This window comes from Salvelinus alpinus, chromosome 8 (assembly GCF_045679555.1).
Source record: "Salvelinus alpinus chromosome 8, SLU_Salpinus.1, whole genome shotgun sequence".
Lineage (NCBI taxonomy): Eukaryota > Metazoa > Chordata > Actinopteri > Salmoniformes > Salmonidae > Salvelinus > Salvelinus alpinus.
In genome coordinates this window covers 21,226,537-21,249,075 of record NC_092093.1, presented here as the reverse complement: position 1 = coordinate 21,249,075, position 22,539 = coordinate 21,226,537, and the positions used below count along the sequence as shown (strand labels likewise).

Below are 22,539 nucleotides of genomic sequence, written 5' to 3'. Positions count from 1 at the left end.
CAGACAGCACCGGCAACAACGTCGCCTATGGGCACAAACCCACCGGCACTGGATCAGACAGGACGGGCAAAAAGTACTCTTCACTGACGAGTCGCAGTTTTGTCTCACGATGGGTGATGGTCGGATTCGCGTTTATCATCCAAGGATGGCTTAACATGGCTACACACACACACCTCTTATTTTACTTTCCATCTCAAAAGACAAGCATTAAAGCATTTCATTTTGTTCATATTTGACACATCTACTTCTATTTACAGTATCTCAGAGAAATTCAATACTGAGATGTTTACTTTACGATCAAAGGAATGTCGCAAAGTAGTGAACAATGACGTGTTACCTTGTCGCAGACCTCTCTCCCCTCCCTCGGATATGAAAAGCCAGCTGACATTTACTCCCGAGGTGCTGACCTGTTGCACCCCTTTTAACCACTTATTATCATCATCATCTACAGTATGAACATCTTGAAGAACTATCTGGTCTTAATGGACATGTACTCTTCTAATCTCCACCCGGCACAGCCAGAAGACTGGCCAACCCTCAGATCCTGGTTCCTCGCTAGGGAGTTTCCGAACCACCGTGTTCCTCCATCTGCATTGCTCACTCTTTGGGGTTTTAGGCTGGATTTCTGTAAAAGCACTTTGTGACATCTGCTGATAGAAAAACGACTTGTTACATAAATTTGATTGAACGTTTAAACATTGACTATTTTGTTTCGGTTTGCTTTATTTGTACATGACAATGTTATATTTGGAAGGGCTCCAGGTTCAATCTCCGCAGTCTTATATACCCATCGACCCGAAACCAGGCAACCAGTTCTGCACCTGAGAGGTCCAGCCCCCCCAGTGAGAAGGCTCTGGGGTTTGGAGGTGGATCGCAGCACACAGCCGTGTGAATCACACACACACACGTCTCCTACATATACCTCGGGGGGGCAGCCTGGTCACCTCGCTCTGGGATCAAAGGTGCGTGTCATTTTAATCAGGCAGCCCAGTGGGCGGCCCCATTAATTCAATTCCATTTCATCAGCGGTGTGTTGGGTCACCAGAGGGGACAACACATTCCTGGGGTTCTCTGGCCCAGCAGTAATCCCCTGTCTTAATGATTCGAGACCAGACACTAAACCCATCATTTCTTAGTGCCTGGCTGCAGTTGTTTTGCAAGATCTTTGTAGGGATGAGTTGAAAGACAGATTCGTTAAGTAATTCAAGCAATCTGACCCACCACCAATTAAACCAATGGCATACAGTAGGTGTACATATACACACACATGCGGTATTACAGGATCAAGTGGTGTAATTTAACGTAACACTAGAACTTGTAAGTCGCTGTAAATGTAAACCGCTGGGACTCGAGGGACCACCCTTTCAAGCTAATGAGCAATCATTCGGACTTCAACACTAACAGTGTAATTAATACATGCTATCGCAAAAATAATTTATGAATGTCTTGGGTAACAGAATAAGATTAATTTTACTTCAAATAAAAATAGTAAAAACAAACCACTAAAAACACAAATTCAAGTTGTCAATCAATTTTATTAGTAGAGTGCCTTTGTTACAACTATGAAACAGAAAGCATTGGAACACGGTAACAGCTTATTTTTATAACGACAAAAATTTTAAATAAAATACTACAACCAAGATGCACAGTCAAATGATGAAAACAGAATATAGCCTGAACATCATTAATGGCAAGTGTGCTTGATAAAGTGAAAATCAGCACAAAGCAATAATTTTATTAGAATTAATATAAGTTGTATTTCAAATCAGCTGTTATCCCTTGTCCTAACAGTGGACATAAATCTTTGTCACTTTTACATTTTGACATAGGCCTACCTTTGTTTGGTTGTAGTGTGTAATGGTCTCCGGTTTTCTCTTTGTGTCCCCATCGATGGCAACTGTCAGATGCATGATTCTCATGACAGAAACGTTCTTTCTTGCCTTGCTTTGGTAAAGTGTGAGTGTTGTCTTGTCATTCTTCAGCACCATTGTGGAGTACAACGGCTGTGCACGTCCCTTATTTTTTGCAGAGGGAGAGAACTTCCGTCTCACTTTGCTCATGGTGCAAACAAGGCTTGTTTCTTTGCAAGCAACTTGTTCGCCAGTGAAGTATAGAAATTGTTCATGACATTTCTCCCCTTGCCAATGTAAGGTTCCACAAGCCTCATCACCACATTCTCTGACGCTCGCTAACCTGCTGCGGATCTTTCCCATATATGGAAAGCCTTTCAGCGTGTACAGTTACGCACGCTCTCACTGTGTAGCCTACTCCATGTAGGTCAGCGTAGAGTGATAAGCTCTCACTGTGTAGCCTACTCCATGTAGGTCAGCGTAGACTGATAAGCTCTCACTGTGTAGCCTACTCCATGTAGGTCAGCGTAGACTGATAAGCTCTCACTGTGTAGCCTACTCCATGTAGGTCAGCGTAGACTGATAAGACTGCTTGGATTCGGTGGACTGATATAGGGTACACACCATTTTAAGATTATAATTAGAATGGTTAAATTTCACAATTGGTGATTACATAATTATGCATCGTTCCCCACGCTCATCAACTCACCCATTCTCCCCATCATACTTTAGTTAATGTATTTCATCTGTTGTTATACAGTACAGTATGAAATTAGTTTCGGTATAGTTTAGGTTCAGAATCGAAGTAATTATCGGGGTGATTACCAAATGAACACTTTCAGCTGTCGGAGAAGGAGTAGAGCAGGCCCTAAAGTCAGGGAAAGGTGGGACAACAATTTTAAAAAAAATAAATAATATATATATATATTAAAACATGCCCTCCTAAAATTGGTTAGAACTCCAGTTCTGTTTGTGATAAAGATTCTAACAACGACAATGTGTTATATAGACTTATTAATGAAAAGTCAAGGACGGAGGGGGTATGACTTAAATGGCAGCGTAAGACTTTTTATTTTTATTAATGAGCAGTCAAAATACTGTAACCTCTTTAGCGGTTCTAGTGTTAAGTCTAATTACCAAACTCACAGCTAATATTTAGAGCAAAACTCATTGTGCTCCTTCTTGCTGTTCCAATACAGAAGATACAGCACTTGGTACTTTATCCTATCCAAGGAATACCTAGGATAGGATAAAGTAATCCTTCTAACCCCTCCCCCCCCTTAGAGTTAGATGCACTATTGTAAAGTGGTTGTTCCACTGGACATCATAAGGTGAATGCACCAACTTGTAAGTCGCTCTGGATAAGAGCGTCTGCTAAATGACTTAAATGTAAATGTAAATGTGGTATTTGTCTGTCATTTTCAATGTATCTGACCCTGTACAATTACTTTAACCATTCAAAACTCAACTTCAATAGCTCACAAAGGGCTCATATGTAAAAATAAAAACTGGGATAAATGTATTTAACAATCCTCAAACACCAAAATAGAGCTATACTATGCAATTACCATCATTCTTTGAGACATTTTCTGAGAAATCACCATGGATATTTCCATGTTTGTTTGAAATCGGTACACTCGACTGCATCAGATTACCTTGCCTCTTTTAGAATCCGAGGGAAACACTTACTCTGGTCTCTACCCATGGAGGCTCAGCATTCCCCAACAGTCAGAATATTGAACAAACTTAAATTCAACTGCCGATTTTGTCCCTAAGTCAGAGGTAATTGGGACAAAATATCCACAGGGAAGTGTTATCAACCACACCTTCAGTATACTGGTCTGTATATCAGTGTTTCGCAAGCGACAAACACTTGCACAATATGGCCGAGCCTAATACAACGTTGTCCCACGCAATCAGCTGGCGAATTTCCCAATCACTTCCAATCGATTGCGAGGAAACGTGTGTCGGTCGACTACGTTTCATTACATTCGGCTATTGTTTACATATTGTGCATCACGTGCAATGCGTCAGGAGAATGAAAATACAAGCGGCAGAACCTACCGGCTCTGCAAAAAGTCAGGTAAACATTTTCCTGTGGAAAGCTCATTTTCACCTAGCACTGTCAAAAGGACCAACCGCATGGACAAAAGTATGTATAAATATCAACCGCTAAAGTACGTATAAATATTCAACATCCTGGCTTGTAGAAACCCTTCCGTCTTTTTTTAATTTTTTAGACAGACTTCTTTCAGACTGAATATCCATGGGGTAACCATTGTAACAGTCAGATGTTTAGGCAACAGATTTCCTAGTTATTTGGTATACAGCCTTAGTGGGTTGTTTTTCTCCTGACGTGATTGTTTATTGGTACATGAGATAATGAGCATTTGATATCTTACCATACCTTAGGTCTCTGGTGGATGGCGATTCTCATCACAGACAAATTCGATCTTTTGAGTATTTCCGTCTACACCTGCGAAAACAAAGTATTGGTGAGAAAAGGGAAAAACACTCATTGACAATTAGCATCAGTCTCATGCCCCCATCATCCATAATAGGTTTATTTCAAATTAGACAGTTCACTCACAAATCAAACAACATTTTATTCGTCACATACGCATGGTTAGCAGATGTTAATGCAAGTGTAGCGAAATGCTTGTGCTTCTAGTTCCGACAGTGCAGTAATATCTAACAATTTCACAACAACTACCTTATATACACACACACGTAAAGGGATGAATAAGAATATGTACATATAAATATATGGATGAGCGATGGCCGTGCGGCATAGGCAAGATGCAGTAGAGGTATAGAGTACAGTATATACACACATGAGAAGAGTAATGTAGGGTATGTAATTGTAACAGTATAACTTTAGACAGTCCCCTCGCCCCGACACGGGCGCGAACCAGGGACCCTCTGCACACATCAACAACAGTCACCCACGAAGCATCGTTACCCATCGCTCCACAAAGGCCGCGGCCCTTGCAGAGCAAGGGGAACCACTACTTCTAGGTTTCAGAGCAAGTGACGTAACCGACTGAAAGGCTGCTAGCGCGCACCACCGCTAACTAGCTAGCCATTTCACATCCGTTACATAATCATTATATAAAGTGGCATTGTTTAAAGTGACTAGTGATACATTTATTACATCCAATTATTAAAGTGGCTAGAGATTTGAGTCAGTATGTTGACAGCAGCCACTCAAACAGTCTGATGGCCTTGAGATAGAAGCTGTTTTTCAGTCTCTCGATCCCAGCTTTGATGCACCTGTACTGACCTCGCCTTCTGGATGGTAGCAAGGTGAACAGACAGTGGCTCGGGTGGTTGTTGTCCTTGATGATATTTTTAAGCCTTCCTGTGACATCGGGTGTTTTAGGTGTCCTGGAGGGCAGGTAGTTTGCCCCCGGTGATGCGTTGTGCAGACCGCACTACCCTCTGGAGAGCCTTACGTTGTGGGCGGAGCAGTTGCCGTACCAGGTGGCGATACAGCCCGACAGGATGCACCCAATTGTGCATCTGTAAAAGTTTGTGAGTGTATTCAGTGGCAAGCCAAATTTCTTCAGCCTCCTGACGTTGACGAGGCGCTGTTGCGCCGTCTTCACCACGCTGTCTGTGTGGGTGGACCATTTCAGTTTGTCAGTGACGAGTATGCAGAGGATCTTGAAGCTTTCCACCTTCTCCACTACTGTCCCATCGATGTGGATAGGAGGGTGCTCCCTCTGCTGTTTCCTGAAGTCCACGATCATCTCCTTTGTTTTGTTGACGTTGGGTGTGAGGTTATTTTCCTAACACCATACTCCCAGGGCCCTCACCTCCTCCCTGTAGGCCATCTCGTCGTTGTTGGTAATCAAGCCTACCACTGTAGTGTTGTCTGCAAACTTTATGATTTAGTTGGCGACGTGCATGGCCACGCAGTCATGGGTGAACAGGGAGTACAGGAGAAGGCTGAGAACGCACCCTTGTGGGGCCCCAGTGTTGAGGATCAGCGGGGTGGAGATGTTTCCTACCCTCACCACCTGGGGGCGGCCCGTCAGGAAGTCCAGTACCCAGTTGCACAGGGCGGGGTTGAGACCCAGGGTCTCGAGCTTAATGACAAGTTTGAAGGGTACTGTGGTGTTAAATGCTGAGCTGTAGTCAATGAACAGCATTCTTACATAGGTATTCCTCTTGTCCAGATGGGTTAGGGTAGTGTGATTGCGTCATCTGTGGACCTATTGGGGCGGTATGCAAATTGGAGTGGGTCTCGGGTATCAGCCGAGGGATGCCATCTGGGCCAGCAGCCTAGCGAGGGTTAACACGTTTAAAATGTTTTTACTCATGTTGGCCATGGTGAAGGAGAGCCCACAGGTTTTGGTAGTGGGCCATGTCAGTGGCACTGTATTGTCTTCAAAGCGAGCAAAGTTGTTTAATTTGTCTGTGAGCAAGACGTCGGTGTCTGCGACGGGGCTGGTTCTTTTTGTAATCCGTGTTTGACTGCGACATACGTCTCGTGTTTGAGCCGTTGAATTGCGACTCTACTTTGTCTCTATACTGATGCTTAGCTTGTTTGATTGCCTTGGAGGGAATAGCTACACTGTTTGTATTCAGTCATGTTTCCGGTCGCCTTGCCATGATTAAAAGCAGTGGTTCGCGCTTTCAGTTTTGCCCGAATGCTGCCATCAATCCACAGTTCCTGGTTAGGGAAGGTTTTAATAGTCACCGTGGGTACAACATCACCAATGCACTTGCTAATAAACTCACCTCACCGAGTCAGCGTATACATCAATGCTGTTGTCTGAAGCTATCCGGAACATATCCCAGTCCACATGATCGAAGCAATATTGACGCGTGGAATCCGATTGGTCGGACCAGCGTTGAACGGACCTGAGCACGGGCGTTTCCTGTTTTAGTTTGTCTATAAGGCTGGGAGCAACAAAATGGAGTCGTGGTCAGATATTCCGAAAGCTGGGCGGGGGAGGGCTTTGTATGCGTCGCGGAAGTTAGAGTAGCAATGATCCAGAATGCTGCCAGCTCGAGTCGCGCATTCGATATGCTGATAAAATTAAGGGAGCCTTGTTTCAGATTTGCTTTGTTAAAATCCCCAGCTACAATAAATGCAGCCTCAGGATATGGTTTCCAGATTACCTAGAGTCCAGTGAAGTTCTCTCAGGCCTGTCGAGGTATCTGCTGGGGAGGGGGGATATACATGGCTGTGATTATAGCCGAAGAGAATTATCTTGGTATATAATGCGGTCGGCAAACCCATTGGATCTTGCAGTAAATTCAATAAAACATGGTTCTAATCTTTATTGTGCAGTGCAGACAAATTAAAACCTGTGTGATACTACACTACAGCTAAACCTGACAGATAAACTGCCAGGTCGCAATTGTAAATGAGAACGTGTTCTCAATTTGCCTACCTGGTTAAATAAAGGTTAAAAAAAAATTAAAAAAAATAAATAAAATAAATAAATAAAAATAAACTGACCGAGCATGTGCGCGCGGAGGGGCGTGTGTGTGTGTACACACATTTAGAGGTCAATGTTAGACCAGACAGATAAGGTCAGTGTGGAAGCATGGCTGGTATTGAATACGATCCCAAGGAGTACCAGGAACAACCGATACAGGTTAGTGGTGTTACTCACCGGAACACCATCCAACGCCAACAATGAATATTACATTTACACCCAAATCAGTCTATTATGTTGCATTTAGAACTGAAGGACCTGATGTTTTAGCATTATCACAAATCCCATGCAAGTCATGGTACCTACAAGCGAGCTCCAAAAGTAGAGAACGTGACAAATGTTTTGTTGTTTTGGCTCTGTACTTGAAATGATAGAATGACTGAGGTTAAAGTGCAGACTGTCAGGTTTAATTTGAGGGTATTTTCATCCATATCTTATGGACCGTTTAGAAATTACATTCTTTTTCGTAGTCCCCCCACTTTAGGGGACCAAAAGTATTGGGACAAATTCACTTGTGTGTATTAAAGTAGTCAAGTTTAGTATTTGGTCCCATATTCCTAGCACGCAACAATTACATCAAGCTTGTGACTCTACAAACTTGTTGAATGCATTTTCTGTTTGTTTTGGTTGTGTTTGATTATTTTGTGCCCAATATAAATAATGTATTGTGTCATTTGAGTCACTTTTATTGTAAATAAGAATAGAATATGTTTCTAAAGACTTAATGTGGATGCTAACATGATTAGGGATAATCCTGAATGAATCGTGAATAATGATTAGTGAGAAAGTTGAGGCATACATATCATACCCCCAAAAATGCTAACCTCCTGTTATTGAAATGGTAAGAGGTTAGCATGTCTTAGGAGGTCATGTCCAAATCATCTAAGTGACTTTATTTAGCTACACTTTAGAATGATTTGGACATTATGTATAAAAAAAATTATAGGTACCATGACATGCTAACATTTTAGCATTTGTGGCACAAATTCTATGCATTTGAGAACAGTGCCAGGGAAACTAAACCAAAGCATGATTTGACATACACTACATGACCAAAAGTACACGTGCTGGTCGAACATCTCATTCCAAAATCATGAGCATTAATATGGAGTTGGTCCCCGCTTTGCTGCTATAACAGCCTCCACTCTTCTGGGAAGGCTTTCCACTAGATGTTGGAACATTGCTGCAGGGGACTTGCTTCCATTCAGCCACAAGAGTTTAGTGGTCATATTTGGCATTCCAATTCATTCCAAAAGTATTCGATGGGGTCGAGGTCAGGGCTCTGTGCAGGCCAGTCAAGTTCTTCCACACCGATCGACAAACCATTGGGACATTGTGACATTGTCATGCTGAAACAGGAAATGGCTTTTCCCCACACTGTTGCCACAAAGTTGGAAGTACAGAATCTTCTAGAATGTCATTGTATGCTGTAATGTTAAGATTACCCTTCACTGGAACTAAGAGGCCTAGCCCGAACCATGAAAAACAGCCCCAGACCATTATTTCTCCTCCACCAAACTTTACAGTTGGCACTATGCATTCGGGCAGGTCGCATTCTCCTGGCATCTGCAGAAACCCGATTCGTCTGTCAGACTGCAAGATGGTGAAGCATGATTCATCACGCCAAATAACGAGTTTCCACTGCTCCAATGGCGGTGAGCTTTACACAACTCCAGCCGACGCTTGGCATTGTGCATGGTGATCTTAGGCTTTTGTGCGGCTACTCGGCCATGGAAACCCATTTCATGAAGCTCCCGGCGAACAGTTATTGTGCTGAAGTTGTTTACAGAGGCAGTTTGGAACTCAGTAGTGAGTGTTGCAACCGAGGACAGACGATTATGCGCTAGGTGCTTCACCACTCGGCAGTTCCGTTCTGTGAGCTTGTGTGGCCTACCACTTCGTGGCTGAGCCGTTCTTGCTCCTAGGCGTTTCCTCTTCACAATAACTGCACTTAGTTGACCGGGACAGCTCTAGCAGGGCAGAAATTTGACAAACTGGCTTGTTGGAAAGGAGGCATTCTATGACGGTGCTGTGCTGAAAGTCACTGAGCTCTTCAGTAAGGCCATGCTACTGCCAATGTTTGTCTATGGAGATTGCATGGCTATGTGCTCGATTTTATACACCCGTCAGCAACAGGTGTGGCTAAAATAGCTGAATCCACTAATTTGAAGGTGTGTCCACATACTTTTTTTTATTTTTATAGTGTACCTTGTCCATTGACAGCTTAAAGGGTAAAGAAACCAATGTTATTTTGGTGAACTATCCCTTTAATCCACTAAAAGCCAGCATTCTGTATGGGTGATGTAACTTCAAAATGTCTCTTGTGGAACGAACATAAACAAACAGGTTCTGTTTGGTAAACAAGACCATTTGACGGGTCCACGGTGGCAGGTTTTGAAAGCCAACACAACGTGTTCTATGATCTTATGAGTTTATGATGTCATTCATCCCAGAGATACAGGGGGATGGTAACCAGGGGCTGGTAATGGTTGGACACCAGGGTTTCGCTCTATGGCTAGATAAGTATTACATACACTCCAGTGATAGATACATCGATATTTTTTTTATCGTTTCATATCGGGATATAATTTTACGATATCGTATCATTTTGAATGCAATATTATTTTTGCACTAGTTGGCTATACCTGCACCAAAATTCCAGTATTTTTCCTTCATAGCTTGTTCTCCATCTTTAAAAAAAAATAGGGAGCCAATTTGTTTTCAGCACTTTTATTTCCATGACTGATAAACTCTCTCATGGCTCGGTCTTGCCCCTCTGCAGCAGACATATGGTGAGCAATATGTTTGGAACATCGATTCGCAATAAAAATCTGTATCGAATAGCAATACATATTAGAATCGTGAGGTCCCTGGCAACTCCCAGCCCTAATACACTTCAACCCAAAAATATAATAGCATAACAGAAATAAATGCTATTTGTAATACTTTAACCTAAAGCACAGTTAGTTCTTATTAATATTTGCCTTCAATAGCGCTAACTGATATTCTAAATGGTAAGTAAACATTGGACAATCCCACTACCTAAAATGGTCATTTGTCTAAACACATGGACATCATTGTGTGTCTTCATCACGCCTCCATCTGCTGTTCAAAGCTGTGTTTGAGAGGTTATGGATCAGCCAAGCTAAAGATGTTGGAGATCTGGCAAATAAAAAGATATTACCCCCATCTCAACAGAGAAACGATCCAATTTTCCTCAAGAGGGGCCTTTTACTCATACACCTGCTAGAAAATGAAAGAGAAAATTTCCATGTGTTTCTTTGCCCCTTAGAAAGCCCTGGCTGGCTGATTTCCATTATGATGATTGAAAGGAATTTCAAATCTTGCACATTTCTACTTGAGGAAATATTAAAAAGTGGCTAAATAGATTTTGTGTTTTGCAGTTGAATATATTGCTTCCGGTATTTCAGAATTCTTTTGTTGTTGCCCTTTGTCTCCCCAATTTCGTGGTATCCAATTGGTAGTTAGTCTTGTCTCATCGCTGCAACTGCCCATACCATAACCCCACCGCCTCCATGGGGCAATGTGATCACAACGTTGACATCAGCAAACCGCTCGCCCACACAACGCCAAACACGTGGTCTGCGGTTGTGAGGCCAGTTGGATGTACTGCAAAATTCTCTAAAACAACGTTGGAGGTGGCTTATGGTAGAGAAAACAGATTGTGGCAACAACTCTGGTGGACATTCCTGCAGTCAGCTTGCCAATTGCACACTTCCTCAACTTGAGACATCTGTTGCATTGTGTTGTGTAACAAAACTGCACATTTTAGTGGCCTTTTGTCCCCAGCACAAGGTGCACCTGTGTAATGATCATGCTGTTTAATCAGCTTCTTGATATCCAAGACCTGTCAGGATTATCTTGGCAATGGATTATCTTGGCAATGGATGTAAACAAATTTGTGCACAACATTTGAGAGAAATAAGCTGTGTTTATCTTTTACTTCAACTCATGAAACATGGGATTAACACTTTATATGCTGGGTTTACATTTTTGTTCAGTGTATTATCGTCGCGCATCTTACAGTATAACCATATGCTGCAATGCTTTTTTAAACTAGACAAAAAAGAAGCAGCAAAACTATAGTAAAATTCGGTATTTACTGCCACTTTTTTGCCTCTACATGCATTATTTTATTAGAAAAAGGAACCCCAAAAAAGCCTATAGGAAAGATGTTCACTTTGCCATGAAATTAGGGATGTTTTTCCATTACTCCTCACAAGATCATTAACTACCTCATTGACTTCTCCTTATAGATTTACATAGAGGTTCCTTTTGCTCCGAGCAGACATGAGCATTTCCTTAATGGATAAGTAACCTCATCCCCAGGCTTGAATTGCTGGCCCATAGAGCCTGGTACCACTACAGTGGGACTTGATAGGGGTGTGGTTAAAATCGAGGTGGGAAAGTGAGTGAGCCTGTCACAGCTGTATAGATGGGACTTCAAGAAAATGGCAAATCAAAATATATGTTATCACATTGATCATATTTTTGGGAAGCACAGTTGATTTTGAGTTCGGGCATATAAAGTTTAGTGAAACCTACTTCTAAAATGCGTACTTTGACTTGTTTAAATGACTTGTGCTGTTGGTGCTTTTGAAGTCCACAATGTAAGGGGAGGGTTCTAAGGGTTATGCTAGATGGGAATAGACAGATCAGCCAATTAAAACCGGCGGTTGTCTCATCCATTTCTGCCATAGACTTCCAGTCACGTCCCGTTCCGAGGCACTGTGAAACCAGATGGTTCGACAGAGAGAGACCGAGAGAGAATGAGAAGACACACTGTGTGAAAACAAAAGTCACATTAATAAAGACAAAATTGCCGATTTATATATCTGTAAACTAGGATAAATCACAGACCATCCTTGAGACATACATGTAATTTAGGCCTGTGTTAACAGATGCATGCTCGTCTTTGAGTTAACAAATGCTTAAACTAAACAAGACTCACTGCTCTATAAAATGAAAGAATAAAAAAAAAAATCGTCCAACATTATTTTACACAAGTCACTATCATTAAATTCAAAACAGCACAGCAAAAAAAACTTGCCATGTAACCAATTACTGCTAAGATCTCAACAGGAACTCAAGCAATACTGGGCTCCCGAGGGGTGCAGCGGTCTAACGCTCCCGAGGGGTGCAGCGGTCTAACGCTCCCGAGGGGTGCAGCGGTCTAACGCTCCCGAGGGGTGCAGCGGTCTAACGCTCCCGAGGGGTGCAGCGGTCTAACGCTCCCGAGGGGTGCAGCGGTCTAAGGCTGCATCTCAGTGCTAGAGGCGTCACTAGACCCTGGTTCGATTTCAGGTTGTATCACAACCGGCCGTGATTGGGAGTCCCATAGGCAGCGCACAATTGGCCCAGCATCGTTAGGGTTTGGCCGGGGTAAATAAAGAATTTGTTCTTAATTGACTTGCCTAGTTAAATAAAGGTTGAATTTTAAAAAAAAACATCTAGCTTAATGATCAATGGATTAAAATAGCTATCTGACTGAGAAACAGACTTGCAGGCATAATACATACATTTTAAATGGAATTTCTCAATCACCAGAGACCAATTAGGGTTTGAGAGATAGATTATTAAATGGTGGGTCTAACTTGGCCAGCCACTGACTTAATTTGAGACAAGCTGCCGGGGTTGATTTAAGTGTTTCAACTGTTATCACTCTACAAAAAAGTTCTAGGCCCAAAGCCTTCGCACTCAAATTCAAACATAGAACTTGAAGATTCAGTGGTGACACAGAATTGTAAGCGCTTTCTTTTTCTGACAACACAAATACATTGATCTTGATTCCTACACATAACAGAGAGAGTAAATGCTGCGTATTAGTCTTCTGTACTTGTCAACCAAATGGCTCTTGGCTAACAGCCTTAGGGACAGCAGAGATTTTTCTAGTCATATCAAAAGGCTGCTATTACAAAGACCAATGAATGTGTTCAGAGAGAGGAATGAATACCCTACTAATGTTGTGAAAGTAGAAATGTTTTCCTCAGAGGGCTATAGCGTTACACACCAAAGGGCCACAGGCATCAGAGAAAAGACGAGATGTCTGCTAAGCATAGCCAAAGCTTTCTATTAAATAAAGTAAAATAATCTTCTATTAAAACCGGGGTCAGTTCTATGATCGCAGTATTTCGGTTTTCCTTTGAAGAAAGTGAGTAGGGGTTATATATACACCCAGCAGTCGCATACACCCAGCAGTCGCATACACCCAGCAGTCGCATACACCCAGCAGTCGCATACACCCAGCAGTCGCATACACCCAGCAGTCGCATACACCCAGCAGTCGCATACACCCAGCAGTCGCATACTAAGGTTCCATAGAGACTTTTAGACCATTTACCCATCTTTCAAGTCTGCTACACAGTGGCCTGTGAAGGATGCTAAAGTAACTGTTTGGAATGTGCAACTTTGTTTCACCAATACCATATTTTATATATTTTTCATTCCATAGACATTTGTTCCATTTTCACATTCATAATTGTGCAGCCTTCCGGCTGCATATTTTAAATGAGGCAACATACCATTTTCTCCACTGCACTGTTCATAGTTTATCAATAACACACCGCTTCTATGGAGACACTCACCTGAGCAGCCAGCATGCATTTCTGTAAACAACTTTTCTATACATTGCTAGATGCTTAATGTTAATTAGATAGAACAAGTAATGAACACCATCATCATTCACTAGAAAGGTTGCCTACTCAGCATACTGCACGGTAAGTAAATCACAAATGAAAAACACATGCATCAAAACATCAGCTCAATGTGTTATGGCCAATTTGATATACCATTTTATTCCATTGCTAAGTACATGGCGTACAATACAAACACGATGCATATACAGAGTATTAAAGGATTCAGACCACACACACAACCCGTGGACCCATGATTTATGTATCCTCTTAACTCAAGAGCCACCTTTAAACTCCTACCCTGCATGAGTATGGAAATAAGGTATTGCTGCAAGTCACTTATGTACAGTATACTTCCATTAGCTATAAGCTAGTTAGGAAATAATTTAACTATAGGGTTGAGTTTGTAGTTTCATGGGAGACGGAGCAGGGCTGTTTGAAGAGGAGGCCATCTTATTCACCTGTCCACTACACAAAATGTCCCTTAGGATTAATAAACAACTACTAGTATTGAGGCAAGGACATCCTCTCCATCAGTGTAGTAATAGTATAGTACTGTAGTAGACTATACTACTACAAATGGGATGTCCTTACCTGAATACTTAAGAGATGGTAACACCTAAGTGGGCATGCAACAAGATCAGGTGTTGGATACTTAAATTTGCTGTTTGCTACAGTACCATTGCAGTCAATGATACCCATAATGCTTACGTCAGTTACAAAACTGAAATAGTTCACGCAATGCTCCCAAGCCTAATCTGATTTGTTCTGCTCTTACCCTTACCTCATTGGTACAAATCATATTCGACTCGTTTGCGGTTCCCCCTAAGCAACGATATGACGGATCCAGTTAGTCTAGTATCCGAAACAGCAGCAAAAAGTAAAACATTCACTCATGACATCCTGTTTCTGTGGACCATTTAACCCAACTGTCTGTCCTACTAAACTAATCAACTATTATTCTATTAAGTCAAATTGGACTGTTGTGATTCCACAAATAGGCCATGATACTGTCAATTCATGGATGGCCGATTCATGGGCCTGGGTAGTGGATTTTGGATTGAAATTAGTTTCAGTGACTTGTTCCGGTGACTGGTAAAGGATGTGATGGTGACGGCCGGGGTAATATCAGGTTAAGTCTGCCTGCAGGAAGGAGGAAAGGAGGCTGGCATGAGAATGACCCCTCCACCTCAAGACTGATTCGCTAGGCCTCTCTCTCTCACACACAGCTCCCACCAAGCACCTCCTGAAGGCACATTCAGTTATTCAATTTTAGATAAATTATTACATAACATTGCTGTACCCCTCTTAAGGTACAGCCAGTATTCTCTCTCCTCTCAAACATCTTCCTTCTTAAAACGCATACAAAGCACACATTACTCAGGAATAGATTTTAATATTTCATTATGGACAATGTTTATTCCAAAGCAGCGACAACCTAATAAAACACACCTTATTAAAAGGAGACAGTGTGGTCTATAAAGGAGGTAGATACCAGGGGAACAGTATAGTTGCAGTCACAGGCTAACATAAACACAACGAGATAGAGTTGAAAGCCATACTCTGAAAGACCCTCAGTGGGCCATCAACATTTTTTTGTATTTTTTTACAATGGAGCCAATACCGATAATTTTTACGTGCCAATATCTTGAGTCCTACAATAAGGTCACTGGACATCTTACAGACTGTGGCTTTAATGGGAGTCTTTGTTTATTAATAAAGGATGGCGAGCTAGCCAGGATTTGAGATTTTTTATGTCCACCAGGCAGTGTCCCAGGCCACCAGCTCTCTCTCCTGTGTGGAGCTAGTGTGCCATGTCATCATGTGAAGCTAACGAGTTTAACCTGCCCCCCGATGAGACTGCTCACCGCAAAGCAGGGTCACAGCCTGCAGGGGACTTCTTACAAAAGGCCCAGTTCCAAACCAAATCCTTCATTTTCTCACCCCTAGCCCCTCAGCTCCTAATGGAGGTCTGAATGGTTTGGATAGGAATTTGTCAAAGTACTGCCTTAGCATAGTACTAGATATACATGTTCTGAAGAAATTTGGCTTGGCCCCTAAGACCCACAAACTTCTACAGATGCACCATTAAGACCATCGCTGCCTGGTACGGCAATTGCATCGTCCGCAACCACAGGGTTCCCTAGAGGGTGGTGCGGTCTGCCCAATGGATCATCGGGGGCAAACAGCTCCTAGCTCCTGGCCATCAGACTGTTAAACAGTTATCACTAGACAGCCTCTGCCCAGTACCCTGCCCTGAACCGATTGTTGGGAAGGGCCAGTAAGTAAGCATTTCACCGTAGTCTACACCTGTTGTTTACAAAGCATGTGATCTTTCTGTCTTTGGGCTTAACTTCGATGATTTGATTTAGCCCAGATCTATATGTGATCTGTAGGCCTATAGTGCTTTAACATTCGACTCTGGTTGTCATACCATGTGTGGATATAACTGAATAGAATGGTTTGGACTTGTTGTAGACCAACGCCACCACTCGCTAAGAGGGCGCACCAGCGTCTCTACTTCCTAAGGCGGCTGAAGAAATTCAGCATGCCGCCTGGGTCCTTTCCAAATACTACCACTGCATCATCGAGAGTGTCCTGACCAAATGCATCACAGCCTGGTACGGGAATTGCTCCGTCCACGACCGTAAGGCCCTCCAGCAGGTGGTGAAGACGTCCCAGTATGTCACTGGGACCATGCTCCCACCCATCCGGGACATCTACTCAAAACAGTGACGGAGGAAAGCACACAGCATCAAGGACCTCACACCACAGCCACAAGCTTTTGTCTCCTTACCATCGGGCAGACGGTATCGGAACAGGAGGTCTGATAGAGCCTGTCGGTATCTACAAGCAATCAGAACGCTGAACCCTTGAACCGAACTGACCACCTGCTCTGATTCTCCTCCTCTTAGCACACACCCACACAATGCATTCGGAAAATATTCCGACCCCTTGACTTTTTCCACATTGTTACGTTACAGCGTTATTCTAAAATGTATTTAATAATTTTTTTTTTAAATCTACACACAATACCCCATAATGACAAAGTGAAAACCGGTTTAGAAATGTTTGCAAATGTATTACAAATAAAAACAGATACCTTATTTACATAAGTATTCAGACCCTTTGCTATGAGACTCAAAATTGAGCTCAGATGCATCCTCTTTCCATTGATCATCCTTGAGATGTTTCTACAACTTGTAGTTCACCAGTGGTAAATTGAATTGATTGGACATGATATGGAAAGGCACACACACCTGTCTATATAAAAGGTCCCACAGTTGACAGTGCATGTCAGAGCAAAAACCAAGCCAAGATGTCGAAGGAATTGTCCGTAGAGCTCGGAGACAGGATTAGGTGAGGCACAAACTGAGCAATTGGGGGAAAAGGGCCTTGGTCAGGGAAGAGACCAAGAAGCCGATGGTCACTGACATAGCTACAGAGCTCTTCTGTGGAGATAAAATAAACTTCCAGAAGGACAACCATATCTGCAGCACTCAGGTCTTTATGATAGAGTGGCCAAATGGAAGCCACTCCTCAGTAAAAGGCACATGACAGCCTGCTTGGAGTTTGCCAAAAGGCACCTAAAGAACTCTGACCATGAGAAACAAGATTCTCTGTGGGTATGTTTTTCAGAGGCAGGGACTGGAAGACTAGTCTGGAACGACAAAGATGAACGAAGCAAAGTACAGAGAGATCCTTGAAAACCTGCTCCAGAGCGCTCAGGACATCAGACAAGGTTCACCTCCAATAGGACAACGACCCTAAGCACACAGCCAAAACAACACAGGAGTGGCTTCGGGACAAGTCTCTGAATGTCCTTGAGCGGCCCAGCTAGAGCCCGGACTTGAACCCAATCGAACATCTCTCGAAATGCCTGAAAATAGCTGTGCAGCGACGCTCTCCATCCAACTTTGTTTTACCCCTTTTTCATGGTATCCAATTGGTAGTTAGTCTCATCGCTGCAACTCCCATAGACTCGAGAGAGGCGAAAGTCGAGATCTGTGCGTCCTCTGAAACACAACCCAACCAAGCCGCACTGCTTCTTGACACAACACCCACTTAACCCGGAAGCCAGCCGCACCAATGAGTTGGAGGAAACACCAAACACCTGGTCGATGGGATAAGGACATCCCTGCTGGCCAAACCTTCCCTTAACCCGGACGACGCTGGGCCAATTGTGCGTGGGCCAATTGTGCGCTGCCCTATGGGTCTCCCGGTCATGGCCAGCTGCGACAGAGCCTGGACTCGAACCCAGAATCTCTAGTGGCACAGCAATCACTGCGATGCAGTGCCTTAGACCACTGGGAGGCCGGGCCCCATCCAACCTGACAGAGCTTGAGGGTCTGCAGAGTAGAATTGGAGAAACTCCCCATATCAAATGGTATCTGTCACCGAATACAACATGTGTAGTAGACCTTACAGCAAAATGCTTACTTACAAGCCTTTAACCAACAATGCAGTTAAGAAAAATAAGTGTTAAGAAAGCATTTACTAAATACAGATGTGCCATGCTTGTAGCGTCATAGCCAAGAAGATTCTAGGCTGTAATCGTTACCAAAGGCGCTTCAACAAAGTACTGAGTAAAGGGTCTGAATACTTACGTGAATGTGATCAGTTTTTTTTGTTTTTTTGCTTTGTCATTATGGGGTATTGTGTGTAGATTGATGAGAAAAAGGTGTAATGTAACAAAATGTGGTCTGAATACTTCCAAATTCTTGACACACACGAGAACTGCTGCTACCAGACTCTTGTAATAGTGCTCAGTTTATACACTGCCCCCCATCCCCAATACACGTGTAAATATTGTACCGTCCTGTACTATACTTATGCTAAAATGTTTATGTTTATTATTATTATTCTATTCTGAGACATTTACTTGATGTTCGAATTCTTATATTTTTCAAATCCACATGAAGTGAAGAGGCTAGGGGGAAAAGCCAGGGCTTGGTTTGCGATTGGTTGATAGTCTAATCAGTGTAGCACTTGGTCCTGACACCCAGGGTGCCAGACTGCTAGTTTAGAGGCTAATGAAGCCAAAGCATATTGAGGGGAGGGGAAGGGTAACATTGGAGCTAGCTTCTGGAGGGGATACCAAATAACCCATGACAACTATCTGAAAAAGCCCAAAGTGACAATGCCTGCTCAATGGAATACACCAAGGCAGAGCTAAAAATACCTACAGGCTGGCTGGAGCCTATATGGATGAAAATAAGCTGTTTCACTTGGGAACAATGCAATGGATGCTGTCACATAAATCATAGATTACAGAAAATAGGCTAAATCAATTCCAGGCCATCAGCTGCCAAGGGTAAATCCATTTGAATCACTTTGACAGCACCCCTTTTGATTTGAACGAAACCTTCCATACATATTTGCCCGAAGTGCTCAGAACATGGTTTTTTAGACCTGAATGTCAAAACATTCAAGAGATAAAAAGGTGCTCAAAGTTGACTTATTTCACATAGCACATTTTTTTCTACGAGTGTATGGTGGGGTATCTAGAACCCAAAATTGTTATTTGGCTGTCCCCATAGGATAACCCTTTGAAGAACCCTTTTTGGTTCCAGGTAGAACCCTTTCCACAGAGCGTTCTACATGAAACTCAAAAGGGTTCGACCTGAAACCAAAAACGGTTCTCCCTGGAACCAAAAAAGGTTCTCCTATGGGGACAGCCGATAGTTTGTGCTTAGCAGACCTGAAATTTGCTCAGTGGCACAAAAAAATGTGAGGGAACATTGCACATGACCATTAAGTTGACATTTGATGGTGGGTGGACTAGCGGGTCATCTTTGTGGTAGTAATTATAAAAACTGTAAATAAAGGTTAAAATGTTAAATTGTGAAATTGCCGTCGTCTGAAGTAGGGCTGTTAGGGTGACTGCCATTACCACCACACCAGCAGTCACTAGTCTTGACCGCAGTCATATTACATTTGACCATTGCAGCTGGTCATTAGTAGCCTACCAAACTTACTAATGGCATGGTACTCCGCTCTCTATTGTCGCTCTAAAAACCCGTTCATCAAATCGACAGTGCTGTCGGAAAGTATTCAGACCCCTTAATTTTTCCACATTTTGTTACAGCCTTATTCAACAAAAAAAATCAAAATCAATCTGCACAGAATACCCCATAATGACAAAGCAAAAAAAATGTATTGCTAATTCATATTAAAAAAAAGAAATATCACATTTACATAAGTATTCAGACCCTTTAGTCAGTACTTTGCTGAAGCACCTTTGGCAGCGATTACAGACTTGAGTCTTCCTGGGTATGACGCTACAAGCTTGGCACAACTGTATTTGGGGAGTTTCTCACATTCTTCTCTGCAGATCCTCTCAAGCTCTCTCAGGTTGGATGGGGAGTGTTGTTGTACAGCTATTTTCAGGTCTCTCCAGAGACGTTCGATCGGGTTCAATTCTGGGCTCTGGCTGGGCCACTCAAGGACATTCAGAGACTTGTCCTGAAGCCACTCCTGTGCTGTCTTGGCTGTTCTTAGGGTCGTTGTCCTGTTGGAAGGTGAACCTTCGCCCCAGTCTGAGGTCCTGAGTAGGTTTTCAAGGATCTCTGTACTTTGCTCCGTTCATCTTCGTGTCGATCCTGACTAGTCTCCCAGTCCCTGCCACTTAAAAACATCCCCACAGCATGATGCTGCCACCACCATGCTTCATCGTAGGGATGGTGCCAGGTTTCCTCCAGACGTAATGCTTGGCATTCAGGCCAAAGAGTTCAATCTTGGTTTCATCAGACCAGAGCAACTTGTTTCTCATGGTCTGAGTCTTTTGGTGCCTTTTGGCAAACTCCAAGCGGGTTGTCATGTGCATTTTACCTTCGAGTGGATTCCGTCTGGACACTACCATAAAAGGCCTGATTAGTGGAGTGCTGCAGAGATGGTTGTCCTTCTGGAAGGTTCTCCCATCGCCACAGAGGAACTCTGGAGTTCTGTCAGAGTGACCATCGGCTTCTTGGTCTCCTCCCTGACCAAGACCCTTCTCCCCCGATGGCTCAGTTTGGCCGGGCGGCCAGCTCTAGGAAGTCTTGGTGGTTCCAAACTTCATCCACTTAAGAATGGAGGCCACTGTGTTCTTGGGGACCTTCAATGCTGCAGACATTTTTTGGAACACTTCCCCAGATCTGTGCCTCGACACTATCCTGTCTCGGGGCTCTACGGACAATTCCTTCGACCTCATGGCTTGGTTTTTGCTCCGACATGCACTGTCAACTGGACCCTATATAGACAGGTGGGTGCCTTTCCATATCATGTTCAGTCAATTGAATTTACCAAAATGTGTTCTCCAAGTTGTAGAAACATCTCAAGGATGATCAATGAAAACAGGATGTACCTAAGCTCAATTTCAAGCCACGCTTGTAGCGTCATACCCAAGAAGAATCAAGGCTGTAATCACTGACAAAGGTGCTTCAACAAAGTACTGCGTAAATGGTCTGAATACTTATGTAACCGTGATCATTTTTATTTATTTTTTAAATACATTTGCAATAATGTCTAAACCTGTTTTTGCTTTGTCATTATGGGGTGTGTAGATTGATGACGGCAAAAAAAACTATTTAATACATTTTTGAATACGGCTGTAAAGTAACAAAATTTGTAAAAAGTCAAGGGGTCTCAATACTTTGAGGGTACTGTACATCAGATTTCCCCTGCCACTGCATATAATTGAAAACTGATGGGCTGATTTAGCTGCACAAGATTGTAAACACTCTTTAAAATGTAGCCTAACAAATCCTGAATCCCCCAAAAATCTAAATGGTATGCACTTAATACAGTGGAGTTAGTATCAAAACAATATACAGAACATACAAAATAATTATACATTGTTTACACCTTCCTAAAGATCAAGGTATTTAAATTCACTTAAGGGATGCTTTCTATTTATTTTTGATAAAATTGGAGGTAGGCTATTTTATGTACATAAAAAAAAACACATTGGCTGCATCCTTGCAGCAGAGAGTGCCCCTGTGGTTTTTGGGCATTCGGGGTTGTGTCACTGAGACCATTCTAGTCTCTGTAGTCAAACAGCAGAGTTTTAGTGCTATGATACCAGTGCCACAACCCCCCGGAGCTCCTGTGCGAGAGAGGGCAGCTGAAGAGACTGCCTTTCATAGTTCACTGGTTTCTAAAGAGGCTTGCGAAACCATGCAGCTAGCTTGTGGCCTTTCGCCCCCATCTACATTAGCAAGTATATTACCCTTCACAATAGCCTCCATTGCTAGCTAAATATTCTGCATACTCATCCACAGTGAATATCACCATAGCTGAATGAGCGGCGTTGAGGGCTGAAGGAGAGGTCTTGGGATAAAAACATTCAGAATTTCTTTCAGAGCGAGAGAGAGATTGAAGTCCCATTTGGCCTTTTGCTCTAACGCCTCTCCGTACTATCTTGTTTGCACTGGCAGCCATATAAAGTCAGTTTCCCCAACGTGTTTATCTGACTGTTGGTACAGCAGTAGCATGCTCTTGGTTTTTAAAACCTTGTACGGCCTAAGCCTGGCATTGCTACTGGACTACAAGGGCAAAGACAAGAGGAGTAATATAAATAAGAAGAGGGGATCAGGATTCTGT

The 22,539-nt window shown here is 42.9% G+C and overlaps 1 protein-coding gene across 1 annotated transcript in view; it reads right to left on the bottom strand.

Moving 5' to 3' along the window:
• Nucleotides 1-22,539, bottom strand: part of LOC139582718 (kelch-like protein 29) — a 341,969-nt gene that overhangs the window by 307,659 nt on the left and 11,771 nt on the right. Inside the window, exon 2 of the mRNA XM_071412971.1 lies at nt 4,258-4,326. Within this exon, the coding sequence (XP_071269072.1) occupies nt 4,258-4,287 (30 nt within the window). The 5' untranslated portion in view covers nt 4,288-4,326. The remainder of the gene's footprint in view (nt 1-4,257; nt 4,327-22,539) is intronic.